The sequence below is a fragment of the Nestor notabilis genome, unplaced genomic scaffold (assembly GCF_000696875.1).
Source record: "Nestor notabilis isolate BGI_N333 unplaced genomic scaffold, ASM69687v1 scaffold486, whole genome shotgun sequence".
Lineage (NCBI taxonomy): Eukaryota > Metazoa > Chordata > Aves > Psittaciformes > Psittacidae > Nestor > Nestor notabilis.
The window spans coordinates 1-15,442 of record NW_009933147.1 but is presented as its reverse complement, the minus strand read 5'-3'; the positions used below and the strand labels follow the sequence as shown (position 1 = coordinate 15,442).

The 15,442-nt window shown below is 37.8% G+C and overlaps 1 protein-coding gene across 1 annotated transcript in view; it reads left to right on the top strand.

Moving 5' to 3' along the window:
* The window catches only part of LOC104407433 (neurexin-1), a gene marked incomplete at its 3' end in the record, with an annotated part of 111,760 nt that extends 98,924 nt beyond the window's left edge, over positions 1–12,836 (top strand). Inside the window, exons 11-12 of the mRNA XM_010016715.1 lie at positions 6,935–7,108; positions 12,717–12,836. Of these exons, the coding sequence (XP_010015017.1) occupies positions 6,935–7,108; positions 12,717–12,836 (294 nt within the window). The remainder of the gene's footprint in view (positions 1–6,934; positions 7,109–12,716) is intronic.
* Positions 12,837–15,442: the final 2,606 nt, after the last annotated feature.

The window sequence follows — 15,442 nt, the reverse complement described above, 5'->3', positions numbered from 1 at the left end:
CTTTCCCTTCTTAGGTGAGAGAGAGTCTAAAAATGATGGAATCCATCAATCCAACAGGAAAAATGTTTGAAAAGCCTACTTTCCTTCACAAAGAAAAAAAAAAACACATCAAAATCAAAAGACTCCAACCACACATCAATACTGAAGCTACAGAATAGACTCTTTGAAGCGAATAAGTGGGCATAAAACACTAAGTTTACATGTTCCTGTCTTCCCTCAAGTGCCCTTGCAAGTGGTAGACGAAATTCAGTCATGCTTTGCTCTAGCTCCAAACAGGCCTGTCAATGTGCAGCAAGTGCATATTATGTACTGTAAAGGGAGATTTGAAAAGCATATGCTGGAGCGTATGTGCTGCAGAAGCTGTGTGGATGCATCATTTAAGTCTTTGTCAAATGTCCTTCAATTTATTATTGGGTTATGATCACAGCAGGCTGCTTGATTTATTGCAAAAAAAGGAAAATAAAAAAGAAACCCAAACCAATTTCATCAACATTTTTTCAAAAATCCATATGGAACAAGAAGTAACTGTTTATTCGTGAATAATGGAAGTGGGGAAAGACACTGGAATTGCCAGTTATCTACTAGTCAGGACTAATTCCTTTTCTAAAGTGTGTGTTGAAACCCCACACCTGAAAAAAAGACGCCACTGCCCATTGCACAAAGTAAATGGTAGGTAGGTGCTTTTGTATGCTGGAGAAGGGAGAAGGTCATTAAGGACAAGTAGGCACTTATATTTTATTTAATGACAAAGGCATCTAGGTGTGCCTACCCGACATTTTCATTTGAGACAAGGTTTCTTGGTTCATAGAATCACAGGCTGGTTTGTGTTGGAAGGGACCTTAAAGCTCATCCAGTTCCAACTCCCTGCCACAGGCAGGGACACCTTCCACTAGAGCAGGTTGCTCCAAGCCCCTGTGTCCAACCTGGCCTTGAACACTGCCAGGGATGGGGCAGCCACAGCTTCTCTGGGCACCCTGTGCCAGCGCCTCAGCACTCTCACAGGGAAGAATTCCAGATCAGGATTTGTCTGTTATGTTTGTGTCAGGACGTAATCAGCTTCTGTGAGAGTAATTTATTTCTACTTTTCAGTTGCCTCCAAAATACCATGAGCTGGGATTGTGTGGGTCATCTTGTGTTGAGTTCCACCTGGTTCGTCATTGTGCAACTCTTAAGATACTCCAGAGTCATTTCTCTTAGTCCTGTAATGACAAATCACCTGTTTTGTGAAGGACTTGAAGGAAGTGAGCTCTTTTTTCTTTTGAGATTAGGATTTCCCTATGGTGTTTCTTAGTCTTTGCAGTCTTCAGTCCTCTTCACCTGCCTGAGGGAAGAAGCTGTTATATGCTTGATCATTTTGAAATAGCATCTTTGGAGAAAATTGTGCCTGACACCTTGGCTTCACCACAGCCAGATGTTCCTTTGTATTTTCATATGTCATATAAAGGAATTGCGGAGATGCCGGTTGTGCTTTCAGAACCTACCATGTAATGCCAGGGCTATGCACGTCCTTCTTGGACAGCAATACCTCTCTAGCACACTGCAGAAGCACTCTTGTTCCTAGCTGTAGTAGTGATTTAGTGAAACTAGACAGAGAAACTTCTTCCAAATTGAAAGAGAAATGAACAACTGAAAGTACAGTTGAAACCAGCAGCACAGTGAGACACAAAGAGACAGAATATCTGCTTTTGGAAAGAGTCATGGATTTGAAGATGCCTTTGTGTAGACATGTAAAAATGTTCCCCTGATATTGTCTTTATAGGTTATGAAAAAGCCAAGCCATAATTCCTCCTACTGTTCCATTTCCTCCTTTTTGCTTTGTTTTCATTCTTACATAGAATTATATATGAATGAGTGGTGTTCATTTATTTTCAAGAATGAACACCAGATATGTACAGCAGAACACAGATTTCACAGTAGAGAAGCCTAACTGTATCCTGGTTAAACTACTTGATCCCTGAGCAGTATTCACGTGTTGCTGTTAACTATTATAAACACACAGATATACCTCCCCCTCTGCTAGTGCTTGAAGACAATGGTAGTCATTAAATTAAACAAATAGGTTTTGCCCAGAAGCATGTATCATGTAAGAATTCTTGGCTGTGGACACGAATCAGGAAAGAAGGAAAGTCCGAGGTGACCTGTCAGCAATGTCAGTAGTGCCAAATACTAAGATACTTCTGATAGTTATCCAGAAAATAAACAAAGAGAACTTCAGTTGTTATTTTACCTTTCTTTGGTTTAGCATTTGCAAAGTTCTTATTTTCAAGAGATGTAGAGAGTTGAGATAAAGAAAGGATGAGGTGTTACAGAAGGATTTGGCAGTATTTGTTTTACCAACGATTGTGTGTGACTCACTGTTGTGTGGTGCTGGTAACTGTGATTCCAGTAATGAATACATTAGGAACTTGGGCTCATTTATTAGCAGGCAGTTTGCTTGTGTGTTAAATTCACTTACTTGTTCTTCAAAGCACAAATCAGCTCTGCGTCAGAAAAAAAGATACATAGGTGTAAGCAGGGAAGCAGCTCCTGTTGGAATAAATGAATATCTATATTATTTCTAAAAGATAAAACCACTGAACTCTTCTCTTTGTCAGTGCTTTTAATATAACTGATCAGTACTATTATTGCCATGATTTATAGCTATAGCTCTGAAAGTGCTGCCTTCCCATTGATTCCTGTGGCCTGCAGGGAACATGCCAGTGAAAAACACTGTAGCATACTTTATATTTGCCTCAGAAAAATGATGTGAGGAAACAATCCTCCCTCTATAAAAAGAGAGATAATACTGTGTATTGGCTCCTAATGTAAGAAAGAAGAGACTTAAGAGATTAAGGAGTAAGTCCTTTATTTGAGTCTTCTCTAGAGATCAAAAAGAAATTCAGAAGGAGATCTTGGAGCACTCTATTCTCTCGCCGTTTCTTTACTACCAGCTGCTTTGTTATGCCAGTCAATATAATTTATATGAATTATTTTCCTTTATAAATTAAGGAAAGTCAGGATAGTTATGGAAAAAAAACCCAAAACCAACAACTTTTTCAGGAATACATGTAAAAATCAGGATAAACACAATTTTAGAAAATGCGTGTACAAAAGGTAATAGCTAAACTTCAGTTCTAGAAACTATAGCCCTTGTCAAAAGCCCCTCTCCAGCTTTCTTGTTGGTCCCTTTAGGCACTGGAGCTGCTCTAAGGTCTCCCCTTAAGGAGCCTTCTTTTTTCCAGGCTGAACAAGCCCAGCTCTCTCAGCCTGTTTCCAGGGCAGAGCTGCTCCAGCCCTAATAGCATCTTCGTGGCCTCCTCCAGACTTAATCATGTCCCTCTTGTGTTGGGAGGAAACCACTTATTCATTGAGATGAATGTGAAAATGAAGCATGTGATTAACCAAAATAAAAGTAGCTGTGCGAAACACTTGTAATGGCAGAGACAAAAAAAATAACAAAGTGTAAAATCTTAAACTACTTTTTGTTAAAAGAACCCAAACTGATTGTTAGTTCCAGTTTTGTTTGAAATTAATAAATTTTGTCTCTGAGAGAAAGCATGTTTCCATGCCATGAGCAGCAGGCTTAAAACACATTGTATATTAAATCTAAAGAAGATTTTGCTCAGGGTTGTAAAGAAATACTTGTATATAATTCATAAACAGTAAAGTCTTACAGGTCAGTATGGTTGCTTAATACATATGATATGTATTAATGCAGGGTATTAGCTAGTGCAGAAGCAGTACTCAAGTTATTTTAAACATCAACAATGTTAAAATACTACCCAGAACATGTCTTAGCAGATATTGTGGCTTCAGTGGTATATAATGACCAGTTCTAATAATCAATTATCTTAAGAATCTGTAAGTAAACAGAGTTACAGTTTATTTAGACTTGACTTAATGTATCATACTTTCGTGCGTATGATACTTACCTGAAAATATTCCAGTGTGTATTTTCAGGAGCAAATATTCTGAGTTCAGTTTCATATGCTGGTACACCAACCTGGACTTCCACTACCCATCCATCATAGCTGGCAATTGCTGTATGACTGTATACAGCAATCTCGGTATGCCTGAGGAATGGATCTTAGGAACTGGCGGGGGATCAATCTGAAAGTTTGTGGTTTTAAAGGTTTAACAAATCACAGAATGAAAATAGTTGTTTGGATAGTATATATGTTGGGAGGTTTAAAAAGAGGTTGTATGTGTTGTGTATAATAGACCAAGTTTAACCTTTTTAGCATGGGATTGGTTTTCTTAGTATTTTTCTCTGCAGTTTCCCTCTTTTAAGTGTGTGGGAATCACTTGAGACAGATTATTTTTCTATTCTGAGCTGACAATGACTGAAAGCACAGAAACTTCAGGAAACCTGGGAAGGGTTTTAGTTTTCTGTATGTTCCACCTGAGGAAAAGATGAAGAACCTTTAGCAAGAGTTTTTACTTTGTTAGCAGTTCAGCTGATTGGGAAATAACTCAAACTTAACTGCTGTGAATGAATTGCATCCCATTTGTGGGAACATAAGGACCACCGTATTTTAATCTGTTACGTCTAATATTGTGCTTCTGAGATTTATACTGTACCTTGAAGCTTTAGAGGAAAGCTATATTTTCTTTTTCAAATTATGTATGTAGAGTGGAGAAAGCTTGAGGTTTAGTATATGATGCTGTAAAGGTTGCTAAGACTTTGAGTTGGATAGTTTGTAAGATTAATGGTACGCATGTTCCTAAACTTTTTATCTCTATTTTACTAATTCAAATACAGTGGAGTTTTAGGCCTGGTATGTAGTAATTTTTCACAGTCTGATAGATATTTTTTTTCTTTCAGGCCATTTCCTTGCAGGCAGACCATTACAAACAGCACTAAATTGCACTCCTTTGCAAACAGTGAATGTGCCAGGAGAACCAGGAAAAGGTGTGACTGCAGGAGATAAGAAGGAGATTAGAAGTAGCCACATGGGGTAGTGGTGATAGCTAGTACATTCTGAGTTCTGTTACTATAAAATCTGTTTATATACAGATACTTAAGTAATGAACAATTTTGCATTTGAGGTGATGCAGAAACACTCTTAGGTGCATCCTGTGGCCAAGGCTCCAAAATCATCCAGTCTGGGGGACTGGAAAGCACAGTATAGATTAGAATGTATGTTCAGACAGTCTGTTGAAAAGTTATGCCAGCACAGAACATGTCATCAGTGAGGCAGAGTGACAATTTTGTCACTGGGTGATGCTTGAGAGTTGGATGGTCCCATAAGCACCTTCCTTCAAACAGGTTCAGTGCTCCTCGGAACCTCAGAGGTCCTCATCCTGTGGGATAAAGGGTGTCACCAGTAGGCATGCTCAGAGCACTCCTACCAGGCTTGCAAAGCTAGTTGCTTTGTCTGAGTTAGAGGATTAACAGAGCAAGATAGGAAACTCAAGCAAGATGTAGGAAACCATGGTTTTATTCCTTTCTGTCATGACTGAAGGAATTGAGCACATCTTGCCTGCCAGGTGGAAGAGTGAAACCTTTCAGCGTGGGCTATGTTCATGGTGAGCATGCTTCCCCTCTCTGGCCAAGCAGAGCTCAGGTTCTTTTCTGCTGCATGTCTTCAGCAACTGCTGTGGAAAGTACCTAGTTAAACCTCTAGTCTTGACACTTAAGGCACGCTTTAGGGAGGTAGGTTATGTTGATTTGAAAGGTCATTGTTCTACCCACCAGAGAAACGCAACATGTGAAAGAAGAAGGCACAGCCTGAATTGTTTTAAAACAAAAAAGCATTCTCCTTCCACTCTGGTGCTTAAGAGAAAAGTTAAAGTTATGTCTTTTCAAAGTAAGTCTCAGAGCTATAAATTACTCAAAGGAAAAAAAGCACTAGCTTTCAGCCCTGAGTAAGTTGCCTGAGGTTCATCAGAGAGCTGTTTATAATATGTGTCTGTCATCAGAATTGTTTTTGGCAATAAAATTGTTTGCTCAGTGTGCAGATTGCCATTTTAAAGACATGTAACTCCCCTTGTTCCCACACGACTGACACAGGGTATGAATTTTGGTGGGGAGAATCAGTCATTTCATTGCTTAACAATGAGATATATATTAACAAGATGTTTGAAAAATGTTGTTTTTCCCAATGAGAACAATAATTATTGGACTAATTTCCTCAGGGAAGTGGTGGATTCCCCAACATTGGACACTTAAGATTTGTCTGGACAGGGTGCTGGGACATCTAGTCTAGGTCATGCTGTAGGCTGGATGTGGTTCTGGGCAACCCAATCTCGTTGAAGATGTTCCTGTTCATTGCAGGGGCTTGAACCAGATGACCTTTGAAGGTCCCTTTCAACCAAAACTATGATTCTATGCTTTGCCAAGAAAGGTTGGACCAGATGATTCTTGAGGTGTCTTCCACCTTCTTTGCTTCTAAGTTTCTCCTTACATGTGTCCCTGAACACCTTATTTCTTGGCATCCTTTTAAATGGATGATTCTGGATATATGGACTTCAGGTAGATCTTGGTGCTCCACTTACTGCCTTTTATCTCTGTGTGCTGGACCCATAATGGGGATGATCTGCCTATGGCATGGGGGGTTGGAACCAGATGATCTTAAGGTCCTTTCCAACCCTAACCTCCTATGATTCTATGATCTGTGATCAGGTTCCCTAAGTATGCTAACAGCATGCATCAGTGCTAGGTGCTAGGTTCTCTGACTGAATCCTCATCTGTGAAATAGCTGTGTGTATGAGCTGGCACTTGAGCAACATGGTCAGGTACTTTGAAGTAATTAGTCATATGAATGTGAAGTCTACATCTGCATTTGAAAACATATAGTCCTGCAATGTCTTTTCATATCACATATGCTATGAGTGTTGTCTTACGTATTTATTTTGAAGAATGTTTTTCTAAGACACAAAAAGGCCAGAAAGACAGGTCATATATTCTACAGGCTTTTTCTTTCTGTACCTAATACTTATTTCTCCTTAACAGGTGATTTATATATTGGAGGAGTAGCCAAAGAAATGTATAAGTCCTTGCCAAAACTGGTACACGCAAAAGAGGGATTCCAAGGCTGCCTTGCATCAGTTGATTTGAATGGACGGCTCCCTGATCTCATCTCAGATGCTCTCTTCTGCAATGGGCAAATAGAAAGAGGATGTGAAGGTATTCAATAGGCTGATATTTTTTTATACCATAGTGAAAATATTGTGCAGAGTTTTGTTGATATGAACACTCCATACATGGAGGTACTCTATTTTGCTTCTAGTTGATTTTGTTTGACTCTTTCTTCTGTAAAGGCTGTGTATTTATAGTATTATGGAGAGTATTGTGTGTGCCTGCCCTACAGCACAGAGACTGATCTGAGAACATGAGTTAACTTCTTAGATGTTTGATGGAGGTTCCAGCCTTCTCCAGTGGCAAGATATTTTGCATGTATTCTGTTTGCTTTTGATGTATTTTAATTAATGATAGAAACAATAATGATTAGCTTCAGTGAAGTCCTTTATATCTTCATAACACTCAGGCATGAGCTAATGCTGAAACATTAGCTAATTAATTCCATTCTTAAGGCAGACATTTTGAGTTGATTAATTCAAGGCTAATTTATAAAACTGTTTAAGATGAATCTTCCATCTTCTCTATTTTGCACACCCCTGAGATTTGTATTGTTATGAGCCTTTCTATCTGAAATCAGTAACAGCCAAATATGGTTTATCTCACTTTTTTTTTATGTCTTTATTGACTTATCTGGAATATTGTGGAATTTAATGGAGGACAGAATTAGAAGAGGTGCATTTGTAATTCAGGGGTGTCAATCTCTAGCTATTTTTCCAGCTGTCATTTAATCCCACGTTATTTTTACTATGATTTATGGAATAACTTAAAAGGAGTTCTCTGTCCCTGCATATGTATTTTATTCACGTAATTATGAATTTTGTGGCTATGTTCAATTTTACGTGTTCTCCCCTCTCTAGCGCAATTCTTGACAGAAAAATGTGTAAATGACACTGTAGAATTTCAAGTTGGAATCTTGATGATTTTGATACCAAGTTTGCAAATAGACATTGTAAAAAATCCAAGCAGAGCTGGGGGTTCCCTCAAGCTTCACGAGATAAAGCTTTCTGGTGGATAAATGTTCTCTCTTCTTTTCTTGTCCCTACACTATATTTGTACAGGTGGAATGTTTTTCTTCCTTACCTGCTACCTTTAGTTAACAGTATAAATTCTATTAAGAGCACATAGAAACATGTAAAATTCACAACTTAACTTACCTTTCTGTAGCTTGAGTTCTATCAGGAATGGAAAAATATGTATAAATTAGTTTGTCACTGAATTTAGAAAATTAGATTTTGCTTTCTGAGTGACATTAGCAAGTCCCATACCTGCACCATGCCTTCAGAGAGTCGAAGTACACCTTAATTCCATTACACGTTTCACAGCTTCTTTTGAAATGATGTAATCTTCTAAGTGAATTTTATGTACTTCAAAGAAGTCCTGCCACAGGCTTAGAGCAGGAGCTCACCTTTTAAACCAGTGGCACAACTCAGCTACCAGTGGATTTAACAAAGCCACCAACAACTTAATAAAGGCAGTACAAATATTGTCATTTTTGGTGGAGAGTCAGCTTTTTCAGGCGCCACTGTCATCTGACACAAGCAAAATGGTAAAACTAGATGTGCAACCTGGCTCCCACAGAACCTCATGAAAAGTCTTTTTCCTGCAGAAGGAACTCTTTAACAACATGGGATATTCCCTCGCAACCTTTCTGCTCAACTCTTGCAAGTTGTCTCTTCCATCTCTCTTGTTTACTTCAAGTCTCCCTGTCTGACCCATCTGTCAGTCTCTTGTCTGCACACCATGGATCAGATGTACAAAAAAAATGTTCCGACACCTAAAGTACAATTTAAGTCACTTGCAAATGTAGCTGCCTCCCAGAAGGCTTTTGTATGCCCATAGCTTTGCTGCTGTCTATAGAGAGGACTGTCTCCATCCTTGCAGAGCTGAGCAGTTTTGCATCTATCTCGCATTGCAATGGAATGTGTAAGTTCTGTAAGTCCCCTGAGATGTTGAGTCCAAAGAGCTCAGGACACAGCAGCAGAAGTCATTTCAAACCCGTAAGTATTGGTCTTTGCTACTGTCAGTCAAAGACAGCAGGATGGACTGGTGGGTGTATGTCCTTTGTTAAGACAAAGAACATACTACCTGCTGTAGTATCTTTTGTGAGGAGAGAGGCACTTGGGTTTAATGTTCTTCAGACTCTCATGGGATTGGATTCCCCACCTTTCTGATATAAAAAGAAAACAAGCCCAAACCAAAAAAACATGGGGAGAAAGCTCTAGTTCTCTCTTCTGTCAAACTGTGAACCCATAATGTACAGCTAATTAATTATATCTTTTAGGATTTTGTTTTTAAAATATCAACATTTCTCAGTAACTTTACTGTGCATATTAAAAATTCTCTTTTTGAAATGTATTTTTTTGCAAACCCACCCATGGGATTGGTGTGGCAAGTTGCCTTGCATTTTGGTTTCAGCCACAGGCTGATAGATATCTCTGTTCTCTATCGTTGAGCACTGAATATCATTTACACTTGGCTGAATCCACCTTGTTGACAAATTTTCAATGGTTAGAACAGATAGAAATGAACAGCTAGAAACATAAATATGCTAAGTAGCTCTTCAAATTGTTAACAGCACACCCCAGAGCCAGGTTGTAAGTGTCAGCCCTGTTCTTCTTTAGTCAAATCTATTGTACTTGCTTTCTGTACTTTAAATAAAGCAGAATTCTACAAAATATGGAATGCTAAAAACATAGTTTTAATAGATTTAGGAGGAAAATGCCCAGTGTGCACATATGTGTATACATAATATAATTTTTGTATTAAATGAGCTATATGAAAAGCTTCCAAGTATTAATATACGTGAAGATGATTGGTGGTGAGATACGGAATTGGATTTTCCAATACATAGTAAAACATTACATGCGCTACTTAATAATGCTTTTTGTGTAACATGGGACACGTAAGCCCTCATGTAAGACAAATGTAAATGAGACACCAAATCCAGTCAATTAAAAAGTCTGCAGTGAAGATTGGAAAAATTGTAATATTTAAATTAAATACAAATCAAAAGGTGAGTGCTCGAGAAGAGTCTATTACAGTATTTTTACTAAATAGTTTAGTTCTGTAGTATATATAGGAAATATGAATCACAGTAGATATTACAGTGTTTCCCAACATTAAACACCCTTCCTCTGTTCTTTAAAGTAAAATGCCTACTTTTATTAAAAGAAATTCTTACACATAAGCTAGTCTTGATGGCAATTTTGTAATAATGACTAGTATGCATAAGCCAAAAGTGCTAAGAATCAGTTTCATAAAGAGCAAAATACCCTGCTTTTTATCAAGATCATATCTGTACTTTTACCAAATTTGTGTGTTTTAACAGGCACTTAATGTGCCTGCAGGGTCCTGCAGTTTATGTACTTTTAAGTCCTTGTGACTTTTGCTCTACTTTGGTAAAGATGAGGAAATTCAACATTGCATAACTAAAGTGTAAATAAATCCATGCATATATAACATTTAAACACCTACAGATATTTTCACTTCATCTTTGTAAAGTTTCCGAGTAGCAGAATCTGGTGAGAAAAAAATGTGTCTTGTCTTGTCAGCTACGGGATTCTGTCATTATAATCCCTAGCTCCAGCAAGGGTGATGTAATGCCCAAATGTTTCAACTTCTGGGCTCAAAACTCCAACGAAGAAAGAAATCACTAATGCCCAAATGTTTGAACTGCTGAGCTCAAAACTCAAAAGAAAAGAAAATCACTGTTCTGTGTCTGCCTACTGCAGTAAATCAGTTATAGGTGGTGCTGGTGGTGGTATTATTTATTATTATTAACTATTATTATAAATAGAATAGTGAACAGTTTTGCCAAAACAGGGATGCAACATACACTGCTCTTGTACTTCATTGCACTGGTGACTGTCACTTAAAGCCAAGAGGCCGTTGAACTGACTTTAAATCATATTGCTATGGATTTTTCTCAAATACTGGCAAATCAAAAGAAAATCCCACACTGAGATCTTTGAAGGAGCTGTAATGTGACAGAAGGGTTAAGTGGATTTCTCTCTGCAGGATGGTTTAGGATATTGATATAATCTCTGGAGCAGTTTTGCCCTGTCATCAATGACTAGCAGTGGGAGTTGCAAATGGATATTGATGTCTCTTCTCCAAAACAATTTAGAACAATTTTATAATCCCAGAACCAAATTTTATCTTGTAGTGTCAAATGCAACATGAAACGTGCGTGTGAGTAATCTGTAGTTCACTGTCTGTACTTGAGTCTTCCTTCACCAGTCAAGAGAAAGGGCTAGAATAAAGAAAGGCCACAGAGGATGACAGTGCTAATTACTCTTGAAGTCAGTGTATCTGAACATGACAAATGGCTAGTCAGGATTCAGCCATGCATTTACTCTGTTAATGCATTCATATCTATCCAAGGAAGAAAAAAAAGCCCCAACTTTTAATTTTCCTTCATTACATGTCATCAGCTCAATTAACCATTATATTTGTAGTAAAATACTGGCAAATTACTGCTTTCTTATTTTGGCTTGCCTGAAGATTTATGGCTATTAGCATTAATTTGTTTGCATTATATGGCATTTCTTTCTCTCTTTAACAGCAGCATGCACTTTACTCTGACTGGTTTTTTTTCTGTGTTTGCTGCCATTTCAATATTGCTTACTAACATTTAATATATTTTGCTTTTTTATTTTGCTGACAAAGTTGCATTGATGAAAGCTGATTTGCAAGGTAGATAGCCCTGTGTGTATTAAACAAGACTGAAACCCCCAATGCACAGTTGGATTCCTGCAATAAATGCTCTGTACATTTCAGAACTAAAGTGTGTTATTTGGTTTCAGATTTTGTCTTTCACACCTCTAAAACATTGGGCTACATGAACCTTCTTTTTCCAGCATCGCTTGCATAAAGGCTTTCAGTCTTGAATATGTTTGTATAGTGATTGCCTTAGTGCTTTGATCATTCCTTTTCAAATTTCTTTACATTTCAGTAGTCGAGTTCTGATTCTCTAGAACTAGAGTAGCTTTGGTTTTTCATGCATATGTCACATTTTGGCATGCCAGTTCATTAGTAGTCTGATTTTTTTGCATTTCCCTTTAAAAAAGGAACCTGCATGGGATCCCTGAAGCATGTCAATCAGTACTTGCCAACATTCCTACCAAAAAAAAATCCCAAACTCTTCTGAATTTTAGACCTAAATCATTTAAAATAATTTGTGGGATTAAAACCATTGTATAGTGTAGCTTTATTTTATTTTTACTTTGAGTTTTATTTTCCAATCCTTCCTTTCATCTCCCAGAGCTTTGCATTCTGTGGCATCTGGCTTTGCTGTTTGAAATGTATTTACAGGAAAATAATGATGAAGTGTTTAGAAGATGTTTAGCCAGTTAATGGTCTGACACGTGATTAACAAGTTACCTGAGTAAACTTGACATTCCCACTGCACCTGGAATAACTCTGCTTCAGTTTGTGCATTCCTATGTGTTTGACATTATCAGTCTTAAAGCTAAATCCAAACCACCCTTTTACTATTACATGCTGCTACAAAATCAGCAAGTTTGTGTGTTTTACTTGGTAACTCTTTGCTCATTTGTTTTGAGATGTTGGCAACTAGTTAATGTGATCGAGTGGGAAAAACCCTTTGTTTGGGAGGCAAAGTGCAAGTCCTTTTTTTGTATGTTCTCATCAGGCCCCAGCACAACATGCCAAGAGGACTCGTGTGCAAACCAGGGAGTGTGCTTGCAGCAGTGGGATGGATTCAGTTGTGACTGTAGTATGACCTCCTTCAGTGGACCATTGTGCAATGACCGTAAGTACACTCTCAACATGCTGATCTGAACACTCGAGAGCTTGAAGGCAGTATTTGAAGCAAGTGTCTGAAGCTTTAAGATTGTTTTGCTATTAGATATTTAAACGAACTAGCAAACTCTGTGCAAATCTGTAAGGAAGAGCATAGCTAAAATATGCAGTATGAATTCTGGACAATGTGCAGTATCAAGCACTGTCAGAATTTGGTTCTATTACACTTGATTGCATGTCTAATATACTGATGGTTACCTGTCTGAAATAATCCTCTTCCTGCATAAATGTTACAAATAGTTTTTTTTTTCCTGCTTGAAAAATCCTTTTACATTTTATTATCTTAAGCTATATTGTAATTTTGTAGCATTATATCATGAGGGCTATAATTACTGTGAAACAGTTGACAAGGCTCATTATCTCCCTTTGTAGATTTCTTTAGGTGACACACTAAGCATGCCAATAATAAAAGCATGCTGAGTGTTTTAGCTCTTTTAAATTTCATCTGAATAAAACTACATAACATACACCAACCATCTGGTCTTTCAGGAAAAGCTTAAATGTGTCAAAAATAAGGGGCCTGATTCACCAATGTCATGATCTAGTTTTATTCCAATCCAGCCTTATTGATCTAAATAGAATTATGCAGAAGTGAAAGGGGAATACTAATGCAAGAGCCATCATGATCCACAGTAACTGATTAAAGCAAGCTACTGATTTTTCTTTTTAATTCCTTACATTTGGAATATCTAAATGCTGCATGCATGTATATCCATAGGAAGATAAAACACTTTAAGGCTAAGTGTCATGGTTTAGCCCCTGCCAGCAACCAGGTACCATGTGGTACTGGTGGGATGGGGAGCAGAATCAGAGAAAGGTAAAACCTACAGGTTGAGATAAGAACAGGTTAATAATTGAAATGAAGTAAATATTATAATAATGAAAAAAAAAAAGGAAAAAGAGAAGAATAAACCCCAAGAAACACAGTGATACACAGTACAGATGCTCAGCACCCACTGACCGATGTCTAGTCAGTCCCCGAGCAGTGATCACTATGCTTCCTGTTTCTATACTGAGCATGATTTTCTATGGTCTGGTATATCCATTTGGCTAGTTTGGGTCAGGGGTCCTGTCTCTGCTCCCTGACAGCTTCTCTGGCCCTCCTAAATGGCAGAGCATGGGAGACCGAAAAGTTCTTGATCAGGGTAAGTGCTAGTGAGCAACAACTAAAACACTGGTGTATTATCAGCATTGTTCTCAGACTAGAGCCACAGCACTGCACCAGCTACTAGGAACAAAATTATCCCAGCCCAAACCAGGACACTAAGCATTCTTATTTCTGTTTGTGTACATTTATCTGAATGAGTGACTAATGGTACAGAGTGTTAGTATAACACTCTACCATCTAGTAGATGTAGTCTAGTCAAGCATCTTTCACTTTTAGGTCTTGTTCTGGTTCTCCACTTGACAGCAAGGTGTGCCTTCTTGGACCCTAAAATAACAGAATAATTACAATCTGAAAAGCTTTTGGCTCAATTATAACTAGCATAAGGCTGGCAAATGAATTATATGCAAAAGCTACATTCTTGAGGAGGTTATATTTTCCTACTCTTTACTATGTTTGGAAACTGTGGAAAGGACTTAGTAGTCTGTTTCCCTGCATTTGCTGTCATGGTAGAAGTGAAAAACTTCTGATAATTTGAGCAAAGGTTTGGGTGTACTTTATGCATGTTTGCCCTTCCCAGCAATGTGAGTGATTAGTCATACTGCTAAACAGATATTTTTAAGGATTTCAGTCCCCTATCTGCTACAGGAGAAAAAGATTTGTTTCTATTTTACTTTTAAGTTGTTTTTTCTGTTCTTCTGTGATCTGTGAGTTCTTCCAAAAGTAACTAAAAACTATGAATAAGAAATTATCTATTCCACATCTAGCAAGGAAAAACTGTGTATAAATTTGTCGTGGTAGGAACTGATGTCTGGACCTGGAACATTCTGTGAATTACTTTTTCAAGTGACAGCTATTGCATAAATATGGCAAACTGATTAACTTATATAGGCAAGATATTTACTAACTTGTGAAAGCTCTTTTGTATGGTAACATTATGGACTACATCGCACAAAATCAGATAATTCTCAATATACTATTTCTGATGATAGTAAAGGTAGTCCGTGGCTGCCCAAAATACTTACTTTTTCCCCAGATAAATCTTTCTTTTCTTAATGTTATTCTATAACAAATGTGAAATATAAATTTATCCCAGATATGGGTGTTCTGTAATAGAATGCAGAGTCTGGTAAATATACTATGTTTGGTTTCTGCTTTATCTTGACTCCTCAGATTAGTTCAGATACAAAAATCTGCAAAGCAGATCTAACAAGAGAGGGTTTTCATAATGATACGTGTGAGGGAAAGGAGGAGAAATGGTGTTGTACTTTCAATGTCATCTTGGATGCTCCTGGACTGCTCTCTTTTGTGTTTGGGAAGAGCATAACAGGAAAAGGAATGATGAAATGTTACTGCAGTTTTTAGTCACTTCATAGACTGCACACCACAGGCTAAACTCCGTGGTGAGGTGAGGCTAGGACTGCCCCATAGAATCATAGAATAGTTAGGGT